Source organism: Sparus aurata, chromosome 19 (genome assembly GCF_900880675.1).
Source record: "Sparus aurata chromosome 19, fSpaAur1.1, whole genome shotgun sequence".
NCBI lineage: Eukaryota > Metazoa > Chordata > Actinopteri > Spariformes > Sparidae > Sparus > Sparus aurata.
In genome coordinates, this window is record NC_044205.1 from 12,611,222 (window position 1) to 12,629,657 (window position 18,436).

The 18,436-nt window shown below is 41.2% G+C and overlaps 1 protein-coding gene across 1 annotated transcript; it reads left to right on the forward strand.

Annotated features, from left to right (window-relative positions):
- The first annotated feature begins 577 nt into the window (after positions 1 to 577).
- On the forward strand, positions 578 to 18,390 carry pdcd6 (programmed cell death 6). The gene is made up of 6 exons (XM_030398748.1): positions 578 to 804; positions 5,445 to 5,506; positions 14,548 to 14,592; positions 15,500 to 15,658; positions 16,848 to 16,957; positions 17,518 to 18,390. The coding sequence occupies exons 1-6, from the start codon at positions 722 to 724 to the stop codon at positions 17,614 to 17,616; spliced, it is 558 nt and encodes a 185-aa protein (XP_030254608.1). The 5' UTR covers positions 578 to 721; the 3' UTR covers positions 17,617 to 18,390.
- The last annotated feature ends 46 nt before the right edge of the window (positions 18,391 to 18,436 follow it).

Consider the following 18,436-nt stretch of genomic DNA (forward strand, 5'->3'; position numbering starts at 1 on the left):
ACTTCAGTATCTTTTTGACTTAGGTGACTTGTGATTGTCTTCAGTATTTCCATTATTGCGACTTCACACTTTTCAGTATTGTACTTTTTATGTCAGTACATTCACACATCTGCACCAGTCACCACACCATAGCTGTATTGCCTTAATTTTCAGACATACATAATCAAAATCAGTTTATTAAGCATGGCTATGGATAAAATCATCCTGCAATATAATAAAGTAGTTAAAATGAAGTCCATATCAGCCAGACATCCAAGTCATGCTTACCACAGCTGTTTTAATGCACAGCTCTACCTGGTCGCTGCTTAGAAGTGAATGATTCCATAACACAACTTACAACAAAGTCTGAACTTTACTGTGTATTTTTGTTTTATTACACTATGTCTTCAGACTTCTGGTGAGGGAATTTAGTTATTTATTTGAAGGAATTGTTTTCTTAATCAATACAAAATACTTTCGTTTCTCTTCTTCAATCTTAAAAAACAGGTTTAGCAGTAAAATTATCAGGTTCTATTTTTATACTGTTGAAAGGAGAAGACCATGTGACGTCACCCTCCTTATGGGAAGTGGTGAATGATTGGCCACGCCTCTGTGCGCGAGGAGGCAGAGGCAGGTCGGGTGGTGGAGTCTGATTGAAGCCGTTCAGTGAAGAAACTACAGCGGGAGGAAGAGCAGTCCGTCGGCGTTACTTGCACATATTTGACAGAGCACTCCCTTTAAAATGGCGTACCACAGTCCGTACAAGGCTCCCCCACACATCAACGCTCCTCCGGACCAGGGCTTCCTGTGGAATATCTTCCAGAGGTGAGTGGCCGAGAGAGGCGGTTTGTCTCGCTGCTGTGTGCTGCCTCTCACTCCGCTCCGCAGTGAAAGCTGCTGTCGTTTAAGGCGCGGAGAGGAACAGAGTGGGGCTGGGTGCTGGTGTTTTTCTTGACAGCTTTCTCATTACTATTGCTTCCTTTCAAACTATTTCTGGTTTACGGAAGTGCCCCGCACTGAAATCAGTGATTTGTCAGGTCTAAGGTTACCTCAGTTGTGGAGCTTCCAGGAAATACTACTACACATAGGAAATAGCTGCTACACGTCCCACAGCTGGTCGCATTACAATACACCAGATTACTGTACACAGGTAGTTTATGTAGCTTTTAGTAGCGGTGTTAAACTGTGTTGAAATGAAGTCACAGGCAACCAGCTGGCTCAACCAGTGAGCTGGCTTCTATAACATTGAGAGTTTACAAACTGGACCCAAGGACCTCCAGGAGTCCTTGAAGGCTTTTGTTCTGGTTTCTCCCACTAATACAGAGGCACCCCAGTTTAATTCATTTGAAAGAAGAGATATTAGAGGGTATTTTGTTCATGAATTCTTGTCAATGTCTGTATCAGCGCCAAGCCACCAGGGTTAAATCCCCTCAAGATGTGGTTCCCTAAAGAATTCTGACAGTTGTGAGTCTATATGACGCAGTGTGTATTTATTTATGGGACCCTTACATTAATTTATTGGTAAGCTCAGACCATAACAACCAAAAACCTGTATTATTTTTTATCCTGAGCTGATTCCAAACGCTGATTGTCATCAATTTCACCATCACTGAGTCAAAAGTGTGTCAGCAGCTGAGAAGGTCACGGTTGTAGGCAGAGAGGGACATAGTTGATATGTTTTGGCCCCTGGTAGTAGTAAGCTATAGAGTTATGTAATACTGCAGAGGATTTTTTTTTCCCCTGCTGCTTTGCTTTCTCACAACATTGAGATGCTGCACGCATTGCAAAGCTCGAAACACCCGTAACGAATTATTTATGTGTGGTGCAAATCCCTCAGAAATGAGGTTGGATCATGTACACACTTTGTCTCATGTATATATTACTTCTCTTCATCTCTCTCACACATTGTTAATAATTCATGACTGCGTCCACATGCCGCTTTACGTCATACAGATATGAGAATGTGACTGTCATGAGAACACACACAGTCATCCTCACTCACAGGACCATCGTGCTGCAACATCTGCCGCCTCTTGGTGAATATCTGGCAGAGCGGAGCTGGAATTCCCTCAGTCATGTGACCAGAGTCAATAGAGCATAGTTGACGCGGGAGGCCTCTCAATCTGTGTGACTTCCACACTATGACTCACCCACTGTTGCTCCGTCTTTTGCTAATCCACTCGGCTTAAGTCACACTTTGTAACTGTCTTTATCCTCCTGTGTGATCATGGCTGGAGAAGAAATGAAGTCACATCGGGTTCTGAAGCAGTTCGGTCCCATATTTTTAGATCAGTTCAATTTTATGACTCGACATGAGTCATGAGGAAGCCATTCTCTTGTTTTGACCGCGTTATAAAGAATGACATTGGCATGACAAATATGTCACCCAACCTGAGAACAGCATAAGGCTTGGACTTGGATTTAGATCAGCGGTGCAGATTTGTTGCTATGCAAGCACAACAACATGTCCGCTTGCCAGTATGCTACTGCTTGGCGATCTCAGGACATTTTGGAATGACAACGTTTTCAAACTTGCTAGTAACAAATTAGAACTTGTAGGGAAGGGAATTTGACTGATGTGAAATAAATTACTAGGAGTGAGTCAGATTTTTAAGTACAGTTAAAGCAGATGTGATCACTGAAACATGTGGAAACAGACCAAAAATAATAAGACAGCAAGCAATGGAAACTGACTGTTGGACACCAGGTTTTGTGAATGTAGCTTTTAGCTGGGAGTTTCTCTTATCCTCTATGGGAGCCACAGTGACATCACCTCACTTTGGACCATTTATGTGGAAAGTAGGGCAGCCTTTGTTCCGCAAGCCATATTCCAACCGTATTGCTTAATAGGAAACAGTGAAACATGGGAAAATCTGAGCAGGATAACCGACTCAACCATGATGTTTTATGTCGTCCGGCTGTTTCACATAGAAAGCTCTGTATTTGACAGCGTGAAAGATGGAAACGCCAGATGCTCGACGGTCTGTGCTGCAGGCAAGAGGACGCCTTAATGAAGTTTTCAACTTTTCAGCTCGCTTTACGTGAATGTCTGGTGTGGTAACTTTCCCTTAGGTTAAACGAGTGAGGCGCAAAGAGGGAGGTGGGAGAAAAAATACACACAAACGTCTTTGAGTTAATCTGTGTTTGTGTAATCAATGTTTGGTAAAGGTGGTTCCCCCACTCCCTGCACCAGCCTACCACTCCTCACTTTTACTGGGACAAAGCTCTCATTTATAGGGGCTGTTTTCCTTTTCTCCAAGGAGACCACCTTATGTTTATTTTTCTTTACTTAGGTAGGGGGAAGGTACACAGGCATATAGCTGATCACCGTGTAGAAAGCCTTGAAGGCTGCCGACATGGAGGGATGATGGCACATACAGCGTCACAACTGGGAGCGGAAACCCAGCCCTCAAAGTCAGCACTGGGCTGGGCCTGTGCGTGTGTGTGGGGGGTTCCCCCGTCATCTCCCCTGCCTCTTCCCCTCTGTTGGTATTCGCAGCGCGTTTGTCGAGCATGCTCTGTGTCGACAGGTTGGGCCAGGAGGGTTGCTAAGGAACAACTGAGTCACTGGATGTTTGACTAACATTCAAACTGTGAGGTCCGTTATATATGTGTCACAGTCCAGCCTGTTAGTGTTTGTATGTATTTGCATCTCAGAGAAAGATGGCTCTTGGCTTGGAGTTGGGCTGTAAATTCATCGTAATAGTCTTCAGCTTTAGGGAGATGATTTAACAATCAAAATAATCCTCTTACGGTTTTCAGATTTTTATGTCATATCATGCCTTTTATCTGAAGGGGTTTCCCTCATGTTTGCTTATCCCAAATTACCAGTTTGTTGGTTTCATGACTTAAAACTGTTCGATGTTGGTAGAGGAAATGATGACCAGATAGGGATGATAAACCGGAAAATATATAGTTTATTGGCATTTATTAAACCGATTCATACAGGAGATGTCAAAAGATCCTCTTGGGAGGAATGGGCAGTCTGTGAGCCAGCTCCTCCGAAGAGTGGGTGTGTATTTCAGTTTCGTCAGTTCTAGGTTTAAATTTGGATAGAGAATTTGAAAATAATCCCTGTACTTAAAGAAGAGGAGACCAATCCAATACCACGTATTATTTTAAAACTAAACTGAATAGGGTTAGGGTTTTTATTTGTTGGTTTGACATAGAATCCAATTTAAAGCTGTTACCTCAGACTACTGAAAACCAGAGCTGGACTTTTCAGCTATTTGGATATTCGTTCGATGGGTGGATATTTGGTTTTCAATTTTGGGATACTGATATTTGCATTTGTGTATTTTTTTGCTACATGTAGGCTATTCAATAAAGGTGAACTGCGAAATAGCTGTTATTATACCTTTTTTATCCAAACCAGCAGGATTATAACTATGTATAAAACACACCAAACCTTTTAGAAAATGTCCTTTTATTCAAGCACGAATTAAAATATAAAGAACAATGCTATAGGATAGCAGAAGTTGCATTGCAAGCTATGCCGTCTATCAGGGAAATGTCTGGCCAAGTCCTTCACATGTAATGTTCAGGACTCCATCCTCCCCCAACCGAAGCTTTAATATTCACTGTTGATTACTACATAAGCTCTGGAGCCCATATAATGGTATTTGGGACAGCCCTACCTAAAACTGACAGATTAATCAATAATGAAAATAATCTTTAGGTGCAGCTCTATTATTGATTAAACTGCCAGTTATTTTCTCTATTAAGTGATTAATCGTTTGGTCCATAAAATGTCAGGCAGTAATGAAAAATCATAATTTTTCAAAGTCTAAATTGACATTTGGAAGCATGTTTGGCATTTTTGCTCCGATCAAATGTTTTGTTGATTAGTCTGGTTTAAAAAAATAATTGTTTCAGATCAAACTCTTTCCCATATGTAGATTTTTAAGGCATTTTGTCTGTATTTGATATAGCGATACAGGATACTGGCCAGAATTATGCAATTTTCTGGTTGCCACTAAGCCACTGGACGCAGCTGTAAACTCTTTTATGTCATTCCAAGTTTTTTTTTTATTTATTTGGTTTCACTACTCCCTTTAAAAGTATGATACACTGTCTGCGATTATCACAATCTGACACTTTGCATGTCGCACTGCAAGTTACTTGTACAGTTGCCAACATTCACTTTCACTTCGCTGTCTCAGGCTCAACAAACACACACACACACACACACACACACACACACACACACACACACACAAACACACACACACTCACAGCTTGTCTGGCCGGTCTCAGGGGAGCTGCCAGCGTAAAGGCCGCCTTGTGTGTCCGTATCATAGAACTCCATTCATTCTTAGTGAACTGTTGAAATACTGTCGACACGCGCTCCGAAGGATCAAGTTTCAGCTGGCGAGTGTTGATGCCCGCTCCCATTGTGTGTCAGAACATGTGGGTGTGTGAAGTGGTTAACACAGGCATTATCTAATCTGTGTTTTCCTCCCCAGGGTCGACAAGGACCGGAGTGGAGTGATATCAGACTCAGAGCTTCAGCAGGCCTTATCGAACGGTATGTATCAGTCTGACTGTTCAGCCACTCCCTTTTGGGTGTCTTTCTGACCATTTGTGCTCCGTTCTCATCCTCCTTTTCTCCTCTTCAGTCTCCTCCCCTCTCAAACTTTTTCACACTTTTATTACTCCCTCTCTGCTTCTTTTTTGATGCATCCGTCTCCCTCCTGTCTCTAAGTTACACACCATTGCTCCCCGACACTCTTTGATTTAAGCAACTGCCAAGCCTTAAGCAGGAAATGGCTTGTGATTTTATTTTTATCCTGGAGTGGCAGGCGAGCTGTATAAAACATGAATGGGGTTTTATTTTTGTCCCAGGACAACAGGGAAGCAGGTGAGAAGTTCATCAGTTTAGCTTCAAAGAGAACGCTTTGATGCGCCTCAGAGTCCCTCTGATGACAGCCTACTCAACACTGTAACCACTGTTGGTTGGAATTGTAGAACAGACTTATCACTCCCTTTTTAGAGTCCCGCCATGATGAAAAACTGATGTTTTTGAAATTTTGTTAATTGTATGCTTCCCTTTCTTTGTATTTGGATGTTTGAATGTTGTCTTATTGAATGTTTTAAATTGATATTTGTTATTTTTTATTTTTTACCCAATGTTTTTTTCGGATGTCCCTCTGTAAAGTGTCCTGAAAGGCGCTTTGTAAATAAAATGTATTATTATTATTATTATTATTATTAAAAGCAAGAAGGGCGAGAACAGAAAGAGTTTTTTGTATCCGTTATGTTTATCAGTTTGTATGTATCGGTTACCCTTAGTGGAGAAATTAGAATTATAGTCAGAGATCTAGCAAGGTTTATCATGCAAGCACTTGAATTGAATAGATGAACAAGAGCAATTCTTTACATTGGATGGTGGCTTTCTTACCTTTAACAAAAAAGAATAGATGCCCTGTCCTGCTAGTTAACTTGTTATTTGATTGAATTAACCTCTAACCTCAGCCAAACCCGTGCTCTGAGACAGCATTACTGTACATATGCTGAACAAATCGGTTAGTCCTAAAAGCCTTTCCTCTAGTACTGTTTAAAGTTGTTCTACCATGGTCTGGGTGAATGCTGAATTCTGACTGGACGCAGGTTGTCAATTACTTCCTTATCAAGAGGCACCTATACTGTCATGTGCCATAGCTTGTATCTAAAATGAGTGACAAAACCTTCAGGCTGCTGCCGACCGTACACATCGTTTGTTTGTTAAAATCTTGATATTAATGTGTGGACGATGACATCTCTATCTAGTCTTGCTGCGAAACATTCTGTCACATTATATCAACTGCTTAATTGACTTTAAATCTTGCTAGCATGATGTTAGCTTTCTGGTTAATTGGCCGGTAGCAACGCAGACAAGTTTAGGGACAACTTGGGTCTTTGAATCATCTGTAGTTTAGACCAGTTTCAGATTTCAAGTAAGTCTTCCCCTGTTACTACTATACACACTGCGTAAGAATGGAAAGCTTGACAGGCGTAGCTGCAGTTACTAAAGGGGTGCGGAATTGCAAAGTTGTAATCCAACGAGGATTGTTCCTTTGGCTGAACAAAGGGAGTTCATCTGAGAAAGATGGAAGAATGAGAGGAAATAACTCACAAACTCAGCATGAAAAGGACCCAGGGATGGAACATGAGAATTAGAGCTGCTGGTGATGGAAAGTGTACTTGCTCTGGTCCTGTGTAGCTCAGGAGGAGGAGGAGGAGGAGGATTCGAACAGGATCAAGGCTTTAGTTCCCACCGGGGCCCTCTAAACAAAAAAGAAAACCTTGTGATTCTGTGAGGCAGTTCTGAGAGCGCTGTTGAATAAATGATACAGCAGGTCATCTTCTCTGCTCCAATACTGGCAAGTGAAGTCACTTTTACTCCTGCTTGGACTGAGAAGAGCATCAGGCTGGTAAATTATCTGTTTTCATGCCAACACACACAACACCGCACCAGCATTTCTTCTTGACCTTCCCTCGCAATGAGACAGCGGGGTCGAAACATGGCACTGATGAATGAAAGGCTCAGTGAGAGGAGCGCAGGAGGCCCAGAAAATGTAGCACTGGTTGATGTTTGTCTTCTCATTAAAATATAATACGTTACCCATTCAGTTTATGGCTGAATCGCTCAGGCAGCTTTTCAAAGACTTCTGAACAGATTACTCTCTTTGGGAACCCATTTTTCTGGGCACTTCAGAGGGAACGCAAAAAAAAAATAGAAGTGTTGAAGCCAGCAGCAGCAGCAGTGAAAGAAGCTGTTATCAGGCTGCGCAGTGGCTCTGGCTCAGCATACTGATTAGTGTGTGAGTTTTTGCATGCACGCATGAGCGCTTTGTGTTTAGGCTACGATATGTGTGTGTTGTTCATTTCGTCTGCAATCATTCCAAGGGTCAGTAAGTAGCCTTTTTGTTTTTACGGACTTGGCGTGTGTCTTTTCTTCAGTGTTGCGTGCATGTGTACCTTGCTGTGTGTGTGCTTGTGGCGAACGGCAGGTTTTGCCGGTCTGGTCTGCGCCAGTTCATTAGGCTCGCTGTGATATGAAACAGAGCCAGTGAGGCTGAACACACGCTGCACCTCATCCTGTCCCGCAGTTAAAGCCAGAGCCACCAAACCTGCCACAGTCTGTCCGTCGTCTCGGGCTGCAGCTAACGATTATTTACCTTGACGATTAATCTGTTGATTATTTTCTCAATTAGTTGATCAGTGTTTTGGTCATAAATGTCATCTCCTAAATCCCACAATGTCACAGAGAATTAAAGAAACCAGAAAGTATTCACATTTAAGAAGCTAGATTCAGATAATTTTGACTTAACAAAACTGATCAATATGTTATCAAACTAATGATCATTTATTTAATAGCTGATTTAATAGTAGACAATAATAATAAAGAGGTAAGACAGAAATAGATAATAATTATTGCTCTACTACCACCATGGCCTCACTGACCTGCCACATGCTTCTTTTATCTATATCAGTTTCACACCATCAACAGACCTTTGTCTGCCATGTTTTTCCTCCTCCCTCAGGGGAGCAGAGTGCAGAGAGTATCAGGGCCCTGGAGGCAGGAGAGGCAAGGCAGGGGTTGTTGGCGCTTTGCTGATTACACGCCTCCATCCTCTGCTGTTTCTGCACCACATACTCTTATTCTCAGCTCTCCTTTCAGTACGCTGCCTTCAATAGCTGTCTTTTTGCAATTCTAAAATGTGTCAGCCATGTTTCAGTGATCCTGATTTTTGTTTTTTTAAAACAATGCTTATAGGGCTTTATGCTCACAGTGAAGATGATGTAATTTTGTCATGTGTTTCAAACTGCATTATCAGCTTGACGCTGTCTCCTGCTGGCAGATCATCCTCTCTAAACAAAATTAGAGACTGAGAGTGGATGGACTTGTTTTGTAGCATCTCTCTCCTCCTCTATCTTCTCTCATCTTTTATCTCTTTCTCAACTTGTCTCCTCTCTTCTATCCTCTCCGCCCCCTCTCCTCTCTTATTTCAACTCCCTACAGTCCACAGGAGGCTATGGCACCAGCTCAGTGCCTGCTGTGTCCTCTGTCTGTTTGTCCTCTCTCTCTCTCTCTCTCTCTCTCTCTCTCTCTCTCTAACTTTCTCTCTCTCTCTCTAACATGCTCCCTTACTTAGTCTCCACTTTCTCTCTCTTCTCTTCCCTCTCTCCATCCCCACCAATCAGTTCTTGGTGTGAAAACGTATCATCCCTGATGAGATGCGGATTGGCGTTGTGCCTCTCAAATGTATGTGCATGTCTGTGTTGTGTGTAGTGGCAACATTTGCTATAGATATGGAATATTTTGGCCTTCTTTCGCCCGGCGGTGAGTAGACTGAAACCAACTTGCCATCACGTTCCCCCTCTCCCGCGCACACAGATTTATACTCCTCCTCCCTGAGTTATTTATTTAAGTGTGTAGGAGCAGTAATAGCCTCGAAAATTGCTGATCCAATTGAGAGAGCACATGCTTGCTGTGCAGATTGCGGAGTTGGCTGAATGGCTTGACTCAAGGAGCTCCTTCAACAACTCTCTTATATCCGTAGCATTTTGTAAAACTCTGCCACACTGGCGTTAGGAGGCAGCGAGCATTGATTTTTGTCAGCCAACTTCGCAAAAAATCTTCACCCTGTTATCAATCTCCAGTCTTGCTCAGCCATTTCTGCTACAGCTGAGCAGTGGATGAGATGCTTCATGCGCTCATTGACTCTGTGTTACACCCTGTGATTCTATTCTAATGCTGCGAGGCACCAGTGCTGATTATGAGTGACTGGATTCCTTGAGGCCAGCCTGCTGCTGTGTGTCTCACACATCACGAGTATTGTCTGGCATAACGCACAAAAACAAACAGAAACTGAGAACGACTTGCTGCGTGACCCACTGGCCAGTGACATGTTTCTAATGTTTCATGACGCATCCACGATGATTTGGCTGAGTCCTGGAGGTGTTTTTAAATCTTGCATGCCTCACAATCTCTGCTTTCAAAAATAGCACTTTTAGATCTGGAAAATAGAATTGGGACTGATCCAATACTGCTTATGATGCAATATTGGTTTCTGATACTGGCATAATTAACTTATTGGATATTGGAGTGACCTCACCAATTCATGTACAGATCCAGAGGCCATCGTCTGATTGATTACCAATTTCCCATTGGATTCTTTGAAATTCTCTCATCACTTTTGAACTTGTGTTTAGAAATCCACTTACACGTAATAATATGCATCAAATTTAAATGTATTCCAAAGCAATTTATTTGTACTGTAGGTTAAGTATGCGTCACATACAAGCAGGTTTAGGAGAGCAAATTGCTATGGCAACGCCTTGTTTTGACAAACTTTAACAAATGAAGTGCACATTTGTATAGTGTTTGCTTTCATAAGAAATCCTGTGTGGTTTACTACAGCCTCTTATTACCTTACATATAATACCAACAGTTATAAAAGATAATGATGATGATAATGATAATTAGGGCTGCAACTAACGAATATACTCATGTTTGGTTATTCCCTTGATTAATGAATTAGTTGTTTGGTCTTTTAAAATGTCAGAAAGTGAAAAATGTCCATCAGTGTTTACCAAAGAAGCTGGAATTGCAAAGAAAGTACTCAAACTGACAAACGGGTGATTAATTGTTCTAATACAATGTTTACCAAAGTTTTTACACCATGTTCCACCTTAGAAAATATAAGTATCTCCAAGTACAACCATTAGGATCAACATTAAAATACAGTAGTGTCTTTTACTGTTTAGTGCAGTTTGCTGCTAACATGCAGGTGCTATGGACGCTTCCGTAGCCACTAGCACTGGCGCTCCTTCGCTGTTGTCAACTTCAGTTTCAACAGAGCTGGTCGAAATATTCTCCTCCAAGTTCTAGCTTGGTTCTAAAAACAGTCAAGTCAGAATACACCTCATGTGGCTCATGTGTGAAATGGTTCAAGTCTATAAAATGACTCTGCAGAGTGTATATAGCTGAAAATTCTTGGCTTTGTGTGTCAAAGTTAATGTCCATGTGTGCTCACACATGTTGAGCGTGTGAGTCCAAGTGTCTCACTGAGCTCCAGCCCAGCCGTTATATGCATGTGTACACACTGTGGTCACCTCACTCTGTTTTTCCACCAGCCTCACCTCTCTTCTCACCTCCCAGCCTCTCTCTCTCTCTCTCTCTCTCTCGCTCCTTTCTCCACCTCACCACTGGTGGTTGGGCTCCCCAGTGAGAGAGCCCAGTGTGTGGACTGGACAGAGGGTGTATTGTACCAGTTGGGCTGTCAGACGCGCACACAGACGCACACAAACATCTCAACCATACTGACCAGCTCACACTGGGCTGCCGCAGTCTGTCTGGTTTACATTGGTGACCTCGCAGCCAGCTACTGGTGTGAAAAGTGTGTGTGTGACTGTGTGTGTGTGACTGTGTGTGTGGGTAGAGGAATCAGTGTGGCAGTAAAGGTCAAAGCTTGTTCTTCTTCTCACTGCCTTTGGTCATGTTTGTGATGGCTCTAGCGCTGGAGCAACACTGATTGCAACAGGCGCCACAAAAAGATTTCTGATCCCTCTGTGTCTGTCTGACGAGCTGGACATCTTGCAGATTTAACATGAAATGTAACATTTTGAGATGAGTAATTCAGACAGAATACCAAGATCCCATTATGAGAAAGACAGTCTCACAATCTTAATCATAATATCTGTGCATGCTTTTGACTTTTCACAGATTTTTGTGGTGAGAGGGCCATGGTCAGATCAAGTGCTTCACTGTTGTAAAAATATGAGATACTTGTACTTTAATTGAGTTACCAGTTACTTGTATATCCAGATGTGTTGACTTGGAAGGAAGTGCTGAGTTAAGAAAACTGTCTGACTTCTTAAGATAAATAAACCATTTAAAAGGGCTCTTAGATTAGCTGGAAAATTCATCATCACAAAGCTGAAAACAGGCTGTTTTTCGTAATTCATGAAAGGTCGACTATTTAGAAATTCACGGTTCTCGGAGGACAGTCATATGAAAATATGTAACATAGCACCAGTTTTTGGTTAATCTCGGTTTCTTTCACTCTCCTTCTTCACCTTCTTTGCCTCTTATATCACCAGGGTTCTTTGTCTTTTGCAGTGACGAGTTTCCACAGTTATTCCAGTTATTCTATCGTGACCTGTAGATCCTGTGCAGGGAAAACAATGCATCTTCCTGTTTTGTTGGTGCAGTTGCAGGCATGCTTTTGTTGTGCTGTAATATTACCTTCTGTTTTCTGTGAAATATCCAACCTGGTGGCAGACCGAATAGCATAATGAAAGCAAGGTTTATAGTGAACCAATCTATACCCCGATGATGTCCTTTTTCTACAGCCATTACACCGTGCAATCAGTATTTACTACAGAATGATGCGTAGAAGTAGAGCTTAGCCGACACATCAGTCAGGCCTGTGTATTGGCTGATGTTACTTAATTGCAGAAGTAGAAAGATTTTAGCGATTAGTCAGAGATAATTTACAAACAGTTATAGAGTTTTTGGTTTCACCAGACTGCACTGCAGCAAATAAACACACAGCAGTCACTCTGACTTATTTATTCAAATTGGTGCTGCATCAGTAAGTTGATCATATTTTATGTTTGTTGCTTTCGATTAGGATTCCAATAAAAGTACAATATAAGAATATAGATTCTGGCCCAGATGCCGGTTCCAGCAAGAGCCTCGGGCCTGGTCCCAGACCAGCTCTACAGTCCCAGACAGACACACATCAATAAAACAAACCTGGGGAGGAAGGAATTGTCGAGTGTCTTCTTTTGAATACTAAAGTAAAATCTTCCCAAAATGTCTTGACGTCCTAAACTCATCCATTTCCCATTTATTTGGACACTTTTATGGACATTTAAAGATGAAATCTAGGTAGAAATAAAAAAAATACGAAAAAAATAAATAAATAAAAATTCGCCTACAACCTTTTTATTTAAATGAGGTTCTCGATTTCAAAGAGCTCCTATCTAAGCTCTAATGGCTTTCGCTGCAAACCTGCTTACTGCTGGCAAAGCTAAAGTGTGGAAAGAAATCAAAAACAGGCTGGAACAGCACAGCGTGAAAAAAGCTCCACACTACGCAGAGGAGATGTTAAAATCCTGCAGATGCTGTTTACAGGTCTGTAGATAGGGTTTCAGGGAAGGATCTTAGGTCAGCAAAAGTGGGCGAGAGTTCAGGTTACTGCAACACTAACTAAACTGCAAATGTTTTGTGCTCCTTCTCATCTCCTCTGGTCAATTCTCCTTTGTTGCCTCTGTTCATCTGGTTATCTCTTTTCTTTCTTCTCTTTTATGGATTTTTTGGTCTCTCTCATCTCGTCTCCTCTGCATCCTCCCATGCTCACTCCTCTTTATTTCTGGTCCTGAACTGTCTGGCCTCTTGGTGATAAAGTGAGATGGTGAGTCAGCAAGGATTTAGACACCCTGATAAATCTCAGCGTCTTGAAGTTGAAGTAGACTATAAAGTATAACCGCCCTGCTGAACTAAAGCACAATCAGTCTTTTCCGGAGCATTATAAGTGACAGGTGGATTCACATATGATTGAAGAGTTTGTCCTGTAGGTGAGAAATGACCGTTTTATGTGTTTGGGGGGGGCGAAAGGCCATAAAATGTCACCAAACTTTCAAGTCTTTTTTGAAAAGACTGCTTTGTCTGCTGTGATGAAATATGATTTAGCATTCATACGTCATCTACTCCTTCCTTAATGTCATTTCTTCTATCTGGTCAATGCTTTTATCCGCCTCTCTTGTGCGTGCATTAATGTTCAAAAAACACATTTTTTTTCCTCAAACTTTCTATTCCTGAGGCACCTCTTTTCACCCTCCTTCAACGCTCTATTTTAGTGCGTGTCTCTGTAAGGCCCTCTTCCCAAAAAGCCCAGTCTTGCTCTTATTGGTCAGCTCTCACAGGCCTGAGCGCTTTGATCTCACTTAAGTCATTTTTATTGCCCGTAAAATGGGAATATCAAGCAGACAGAGGCTATACCATGTTTCCCCCCCCTCCTCATACATCTATGCAAAACAATGACTTTTTGTAAACAACATAAAAGACCCCACACACATTTACAATATTTTCCCTTGGATCAAGATTAATAATATCCTCATCTTTTATAATGAAGTGATTAATCCAAGAGCAAACGATCGTATATCTTGAGAAAACAAGATCCCCTAATTGGTATCAGCAGTGGTTTTAAAAATAAATATGGGCACTAAAAGATATTTATCTTGAGAAAATGTTGTGATTAAGCCAAAATAATGAAATCTTAACCATCTGAGGATAATGGTCCCAAAAAAATATAAGCAGCTGCTCTCAGCGCCTGTATTTGGCAATCCAACAAATCTCCACTGAAAACTTACAAAATGAGCTTTGCATCATAATTGTGCTCTGTGGAGCTGGATTATCTGTTGTGTTTTATTACAATATCTTCTGCATCTTTATCTCTGAAATACAAGTGAAGTGATACATGTTTTTAATGTTGTTTTTCTTATAATAGATTCTAAAATAGCCCGGGTATCTCACTGGGTCGGTATGTCTTTAACTGGGTTTGTTCTGTCTCACAGGCACATGGACTCCTTTCAACCCAGTGACCGTACGCTCCATCATATGTAAGTAGCTGCTAACAAAGACATGCTTGTTGTTTATTTGCCTTCTCTCCATGGCGGCCCGATAAATAAATTCTGTTTTGACCGGTCTGAGAGCAGAAATAAACTCATCTTGGCTTCAGTAAGTGCTGCTCTAGTGGAAACCTGCAGCCATCAATAAAAGGAGGAGGAGAGAGCATCTGGAGGAAATGGGAAAGTTTGTCTCAAAAGGCAGCAGCCGATTGACTCCGTCTCCAAATAACGATCTGTTTACACTCGAGTTGTTGTATACAGCTAAGGTTGAAAACTTTAAACTCTGCCGTGTAGTCAAGGGCTACAGCTTTTTAATTTTACTACTGTAGGTCAGACCACATCAACACAGATAAAGCTGGCTTTGTACTTTGAGTTTTTTAAGTGTATCTCTCTTTTTGAATATGAACGAATGTGGCTGATCTATTTTTTAACTTGATCTCACATTTTGCACTTTTGCTTCCAATTTAGACAAAAATGATGCCAAAGATATCGTTCCCCGGGTCTCATGTGTACTTTGTTCCACTTTTGTTGTGCAACTTGCGGAGTAAATCCCGTTAATTCCATCGCCTCACTATCCAACTGTACCATGCTCTGTAAATCTATTGTTTAATAGTCCCCCCAGCAAGAATCCTGTGATAACACTCCTTTTGTTGGGAGGTAATTGGATTGAACCGCACAGGGGTGAGGAGTGGAGTACTGTTGGGGAGGATCAAGCAGTCTTATGAGGCAGGAGTCAGTCAAGTGTGAGACTCGCAGTTTACACTTCTCTGCTCTCTGACAGCCATTTAAAACTGTTCAGTGTTGTTTTTTGCTTTCAAGTCACTGTGTGCTGGAGTCCAACATGTCAAGAGTTGCGTGTGTATAAATGTCTTTGACCTCATCCACCTCTTCTCTTCAGCCATGTTCGACAGGGAAAATAAAGGTGGAGTCAACTTCAACGAGTTCGCCGGCGTGTGGAAGTACATCACAGACTGGCAGAACATCTTCAGGACCTACGACAGGGACAACTCCGGCTTCATCGATAAGAACGAGCTCAGGCAGGCGCTGACTGGATTCGGTGAGCAGCAAAGTATGCTTATTTATTTCAGTTTGGTGACTGTGGTGGAGGGCTCCATTGCTGTCTGTAGAAGGGTCCTTTCTCTGGGTCAGAAGGTCAGATTTTGTCTTTTCAGCAGCTGTTTGTTCTTAGAAATTGTTCATCAAAGGAATAGTTTGGAATTTTATCCTTAATGTATACTCAGTCACCGCTCATGTTTTAACGTTTGCAAACGTTTATTGTTATTTAGTGCAAAAACACACTAATAGAAATGTACTGATGAGTCAGAAGACAGATATTGGCAACTATTTTGAAAAGAACTTAAGGATTTGCTCCTTTCTTTGCCATGTATGATGGTTGATAAAGAGTCTTTGGGTTTAGACTGTTTGTTGGGAAAAAAATGTCAGTTGTAGCCTCTCACGGTCATCATGTTTCAGACGGAAAACAGAATTTTCCAGAAAAAAACAACCATAACTATCAAACGTTGCACTATTGTTATTGTTGTGAACCAGAATTTTGTCTTGAAGGCTTGCAACATAGAGTTGGAGGAGAAACTGCACACATTTGAAATTAGATTGAAATTGTCATTTAAAGGCTGTTGTAGCCTCATGATTGACAACACAAAAAGGAGGCAAAGCTTACTAGAAAGGCCAATAAACAATTTCCCCAATTGTGTAATTAAATACACTTATTATTTAACGCATGTTTGATGTACAATGTGATTGAGCCTTTTTAAACAGCCTGCATGTTGCAGGATCAAAAAGGAACAAGCTCAGGTGTAATAAATCGGATTAAATCAGGGCTCAGAATTCACTTTTGTTTGGTTTATTTAGCTCAATTCACTGTATGATTTCCAAAACAGTTGTACAAGACACATAACACACTTTTTTCATAAATTTCATTTGACCTTATCATTCTTAACTACTGTCACAAGCTGTTCATTTGCTGCAGCCGGTGTGCACCAGCACAGCTCCAAGTCGTCTAAAGCTCTGCAGCAACAATTTCAAAATGTTATCCTCCACTGTGAAGTCATCACATGGACAAGCTTTTTTTCTACTTAGGACTTCCCTTCCACTACTGAGGAGCCTCATTTGCTCAGAACAGACATTTCGACACAAAGGTCGCTGTAAAGCTGTGTGGGTGAGCATACTGGAGAAGTTAAAATCTATGTCCAGTATATTGTTAATGTGTTATTTCCTGTTTCGTGCAGGGTATCGTCTATCAGACCAGTTCTATGGCACACTGATAGAAAAGTTTGACCGCCAGAGGAAGGGACAGGTTGCCTTTGATGACTTCATCCAGTGCTGTATTGTACTACAGGTAACAGATTGACACTCAATAAAAAGAAAAAGAAAACCTGAATGCACATATATGAATATATGATGTCCTTGGGTTTTGCACTTGAATCACAACAAGGCTACTCTTGTATTCATAAGATTCAAAGGGAGGGTTTGATTATGCAAACGCATTACAGTCTTCCCTTTTAGATTATTAATCTCTTGTTAGAGCTCCACTTGAGCCTGCTGCTTGTTCTGTTCCAGTAATTTCACACACGCACACACAGCTGAGTGGAAGCTGCCAAGTGTGACTCTAACCTTTCATTAATACAGTAGCTGAAGCAGCTCTTTCAGGTACAATAGGAGGGTAAAATAACAGCTGCTTCTGAAGTGCCCCTCTCAAGGTGTCACGATAGCTCTAGTTCCGCTTTATTGGGCACTTTTCCAGACCTAGTTTTGAAGAATTGACCTTGTGTTGCTATATTTGCATCTTTAATGTTATCTGATGTAAAATTGTGAATAAAACAATGAGGTTTCGATATGACACAGAATCTGTTAGAATTAATGTATTTTCATGGTGTATCTTTTGCCTCTTTTCTGCAGAGGTTGACTGACGTGTTCAGGCGGTACGACACAGACCAGGATGGCTGGATCCAGGTTTCATATGAACAGTATCTATCCATGGTCTTCAATATAGTATAACGCACACGGATCACCACAGAAGAGCACAACTGGACACAACTGTGCCAAAGCTAGCGGCACCTCCCGGATGTTTGCCATGGTGGACACTACAAGATTTTTTTAAACTTTACTTCATCCCAGTTTGGCAATTTCACACACATTTATAAAAACTAACACACTGAAACATGAAAAACAAGATAGTATTTGTTTTGAGGTCCAACTACAATGCTTGACGTATTTGAAAAAATCTTGTAGTGTTTTGTTAGATGACCAATCTGAGCTACATCTGTGTTGGGGTTGGGGAATCTGAATGGACACACCTTGTCTTTCTGTCTGTCAGTCTGTCTGTTATTGTCGATAACCTTTTTAATGTCTTAACTTTAATTGATACAATTTAAAAAAAAAAAACAACAACTCTGCTGAGAGTTAAAACGATGCATTGTAAATATGATTTAAGATGCATTGCATGCTTTTCAGGGAAATTTAGCCCCACGTCGAAGCATGCTTTCCCTTTCTCTTGTCTTTTCCTCAGCCCTGTTTTGCTCAAAGCCATGTTTACAAAAACAGTGAAGGCAGGTAATGTTCTGCTTCGAGATTCACTGACATGCCAGCTTACATGCCATATTTGTACAAACTTATTTTTAACAGCGAACCTTCAAATGTTAGAACTTATAATTTTTGGTAGAGGGTTAAGCATAATGCCTTTAGTATGGCTTATTTTTTGTGCATGATGCCTTAAAATGTGTAAAAACGACACAAAAAGAGAAATCTTTTATTAAAAAAAATTTAAAATCCTTGGTGGAGTTGTCTCTCATTATTTACAGGCCCACAGAGCCACGTT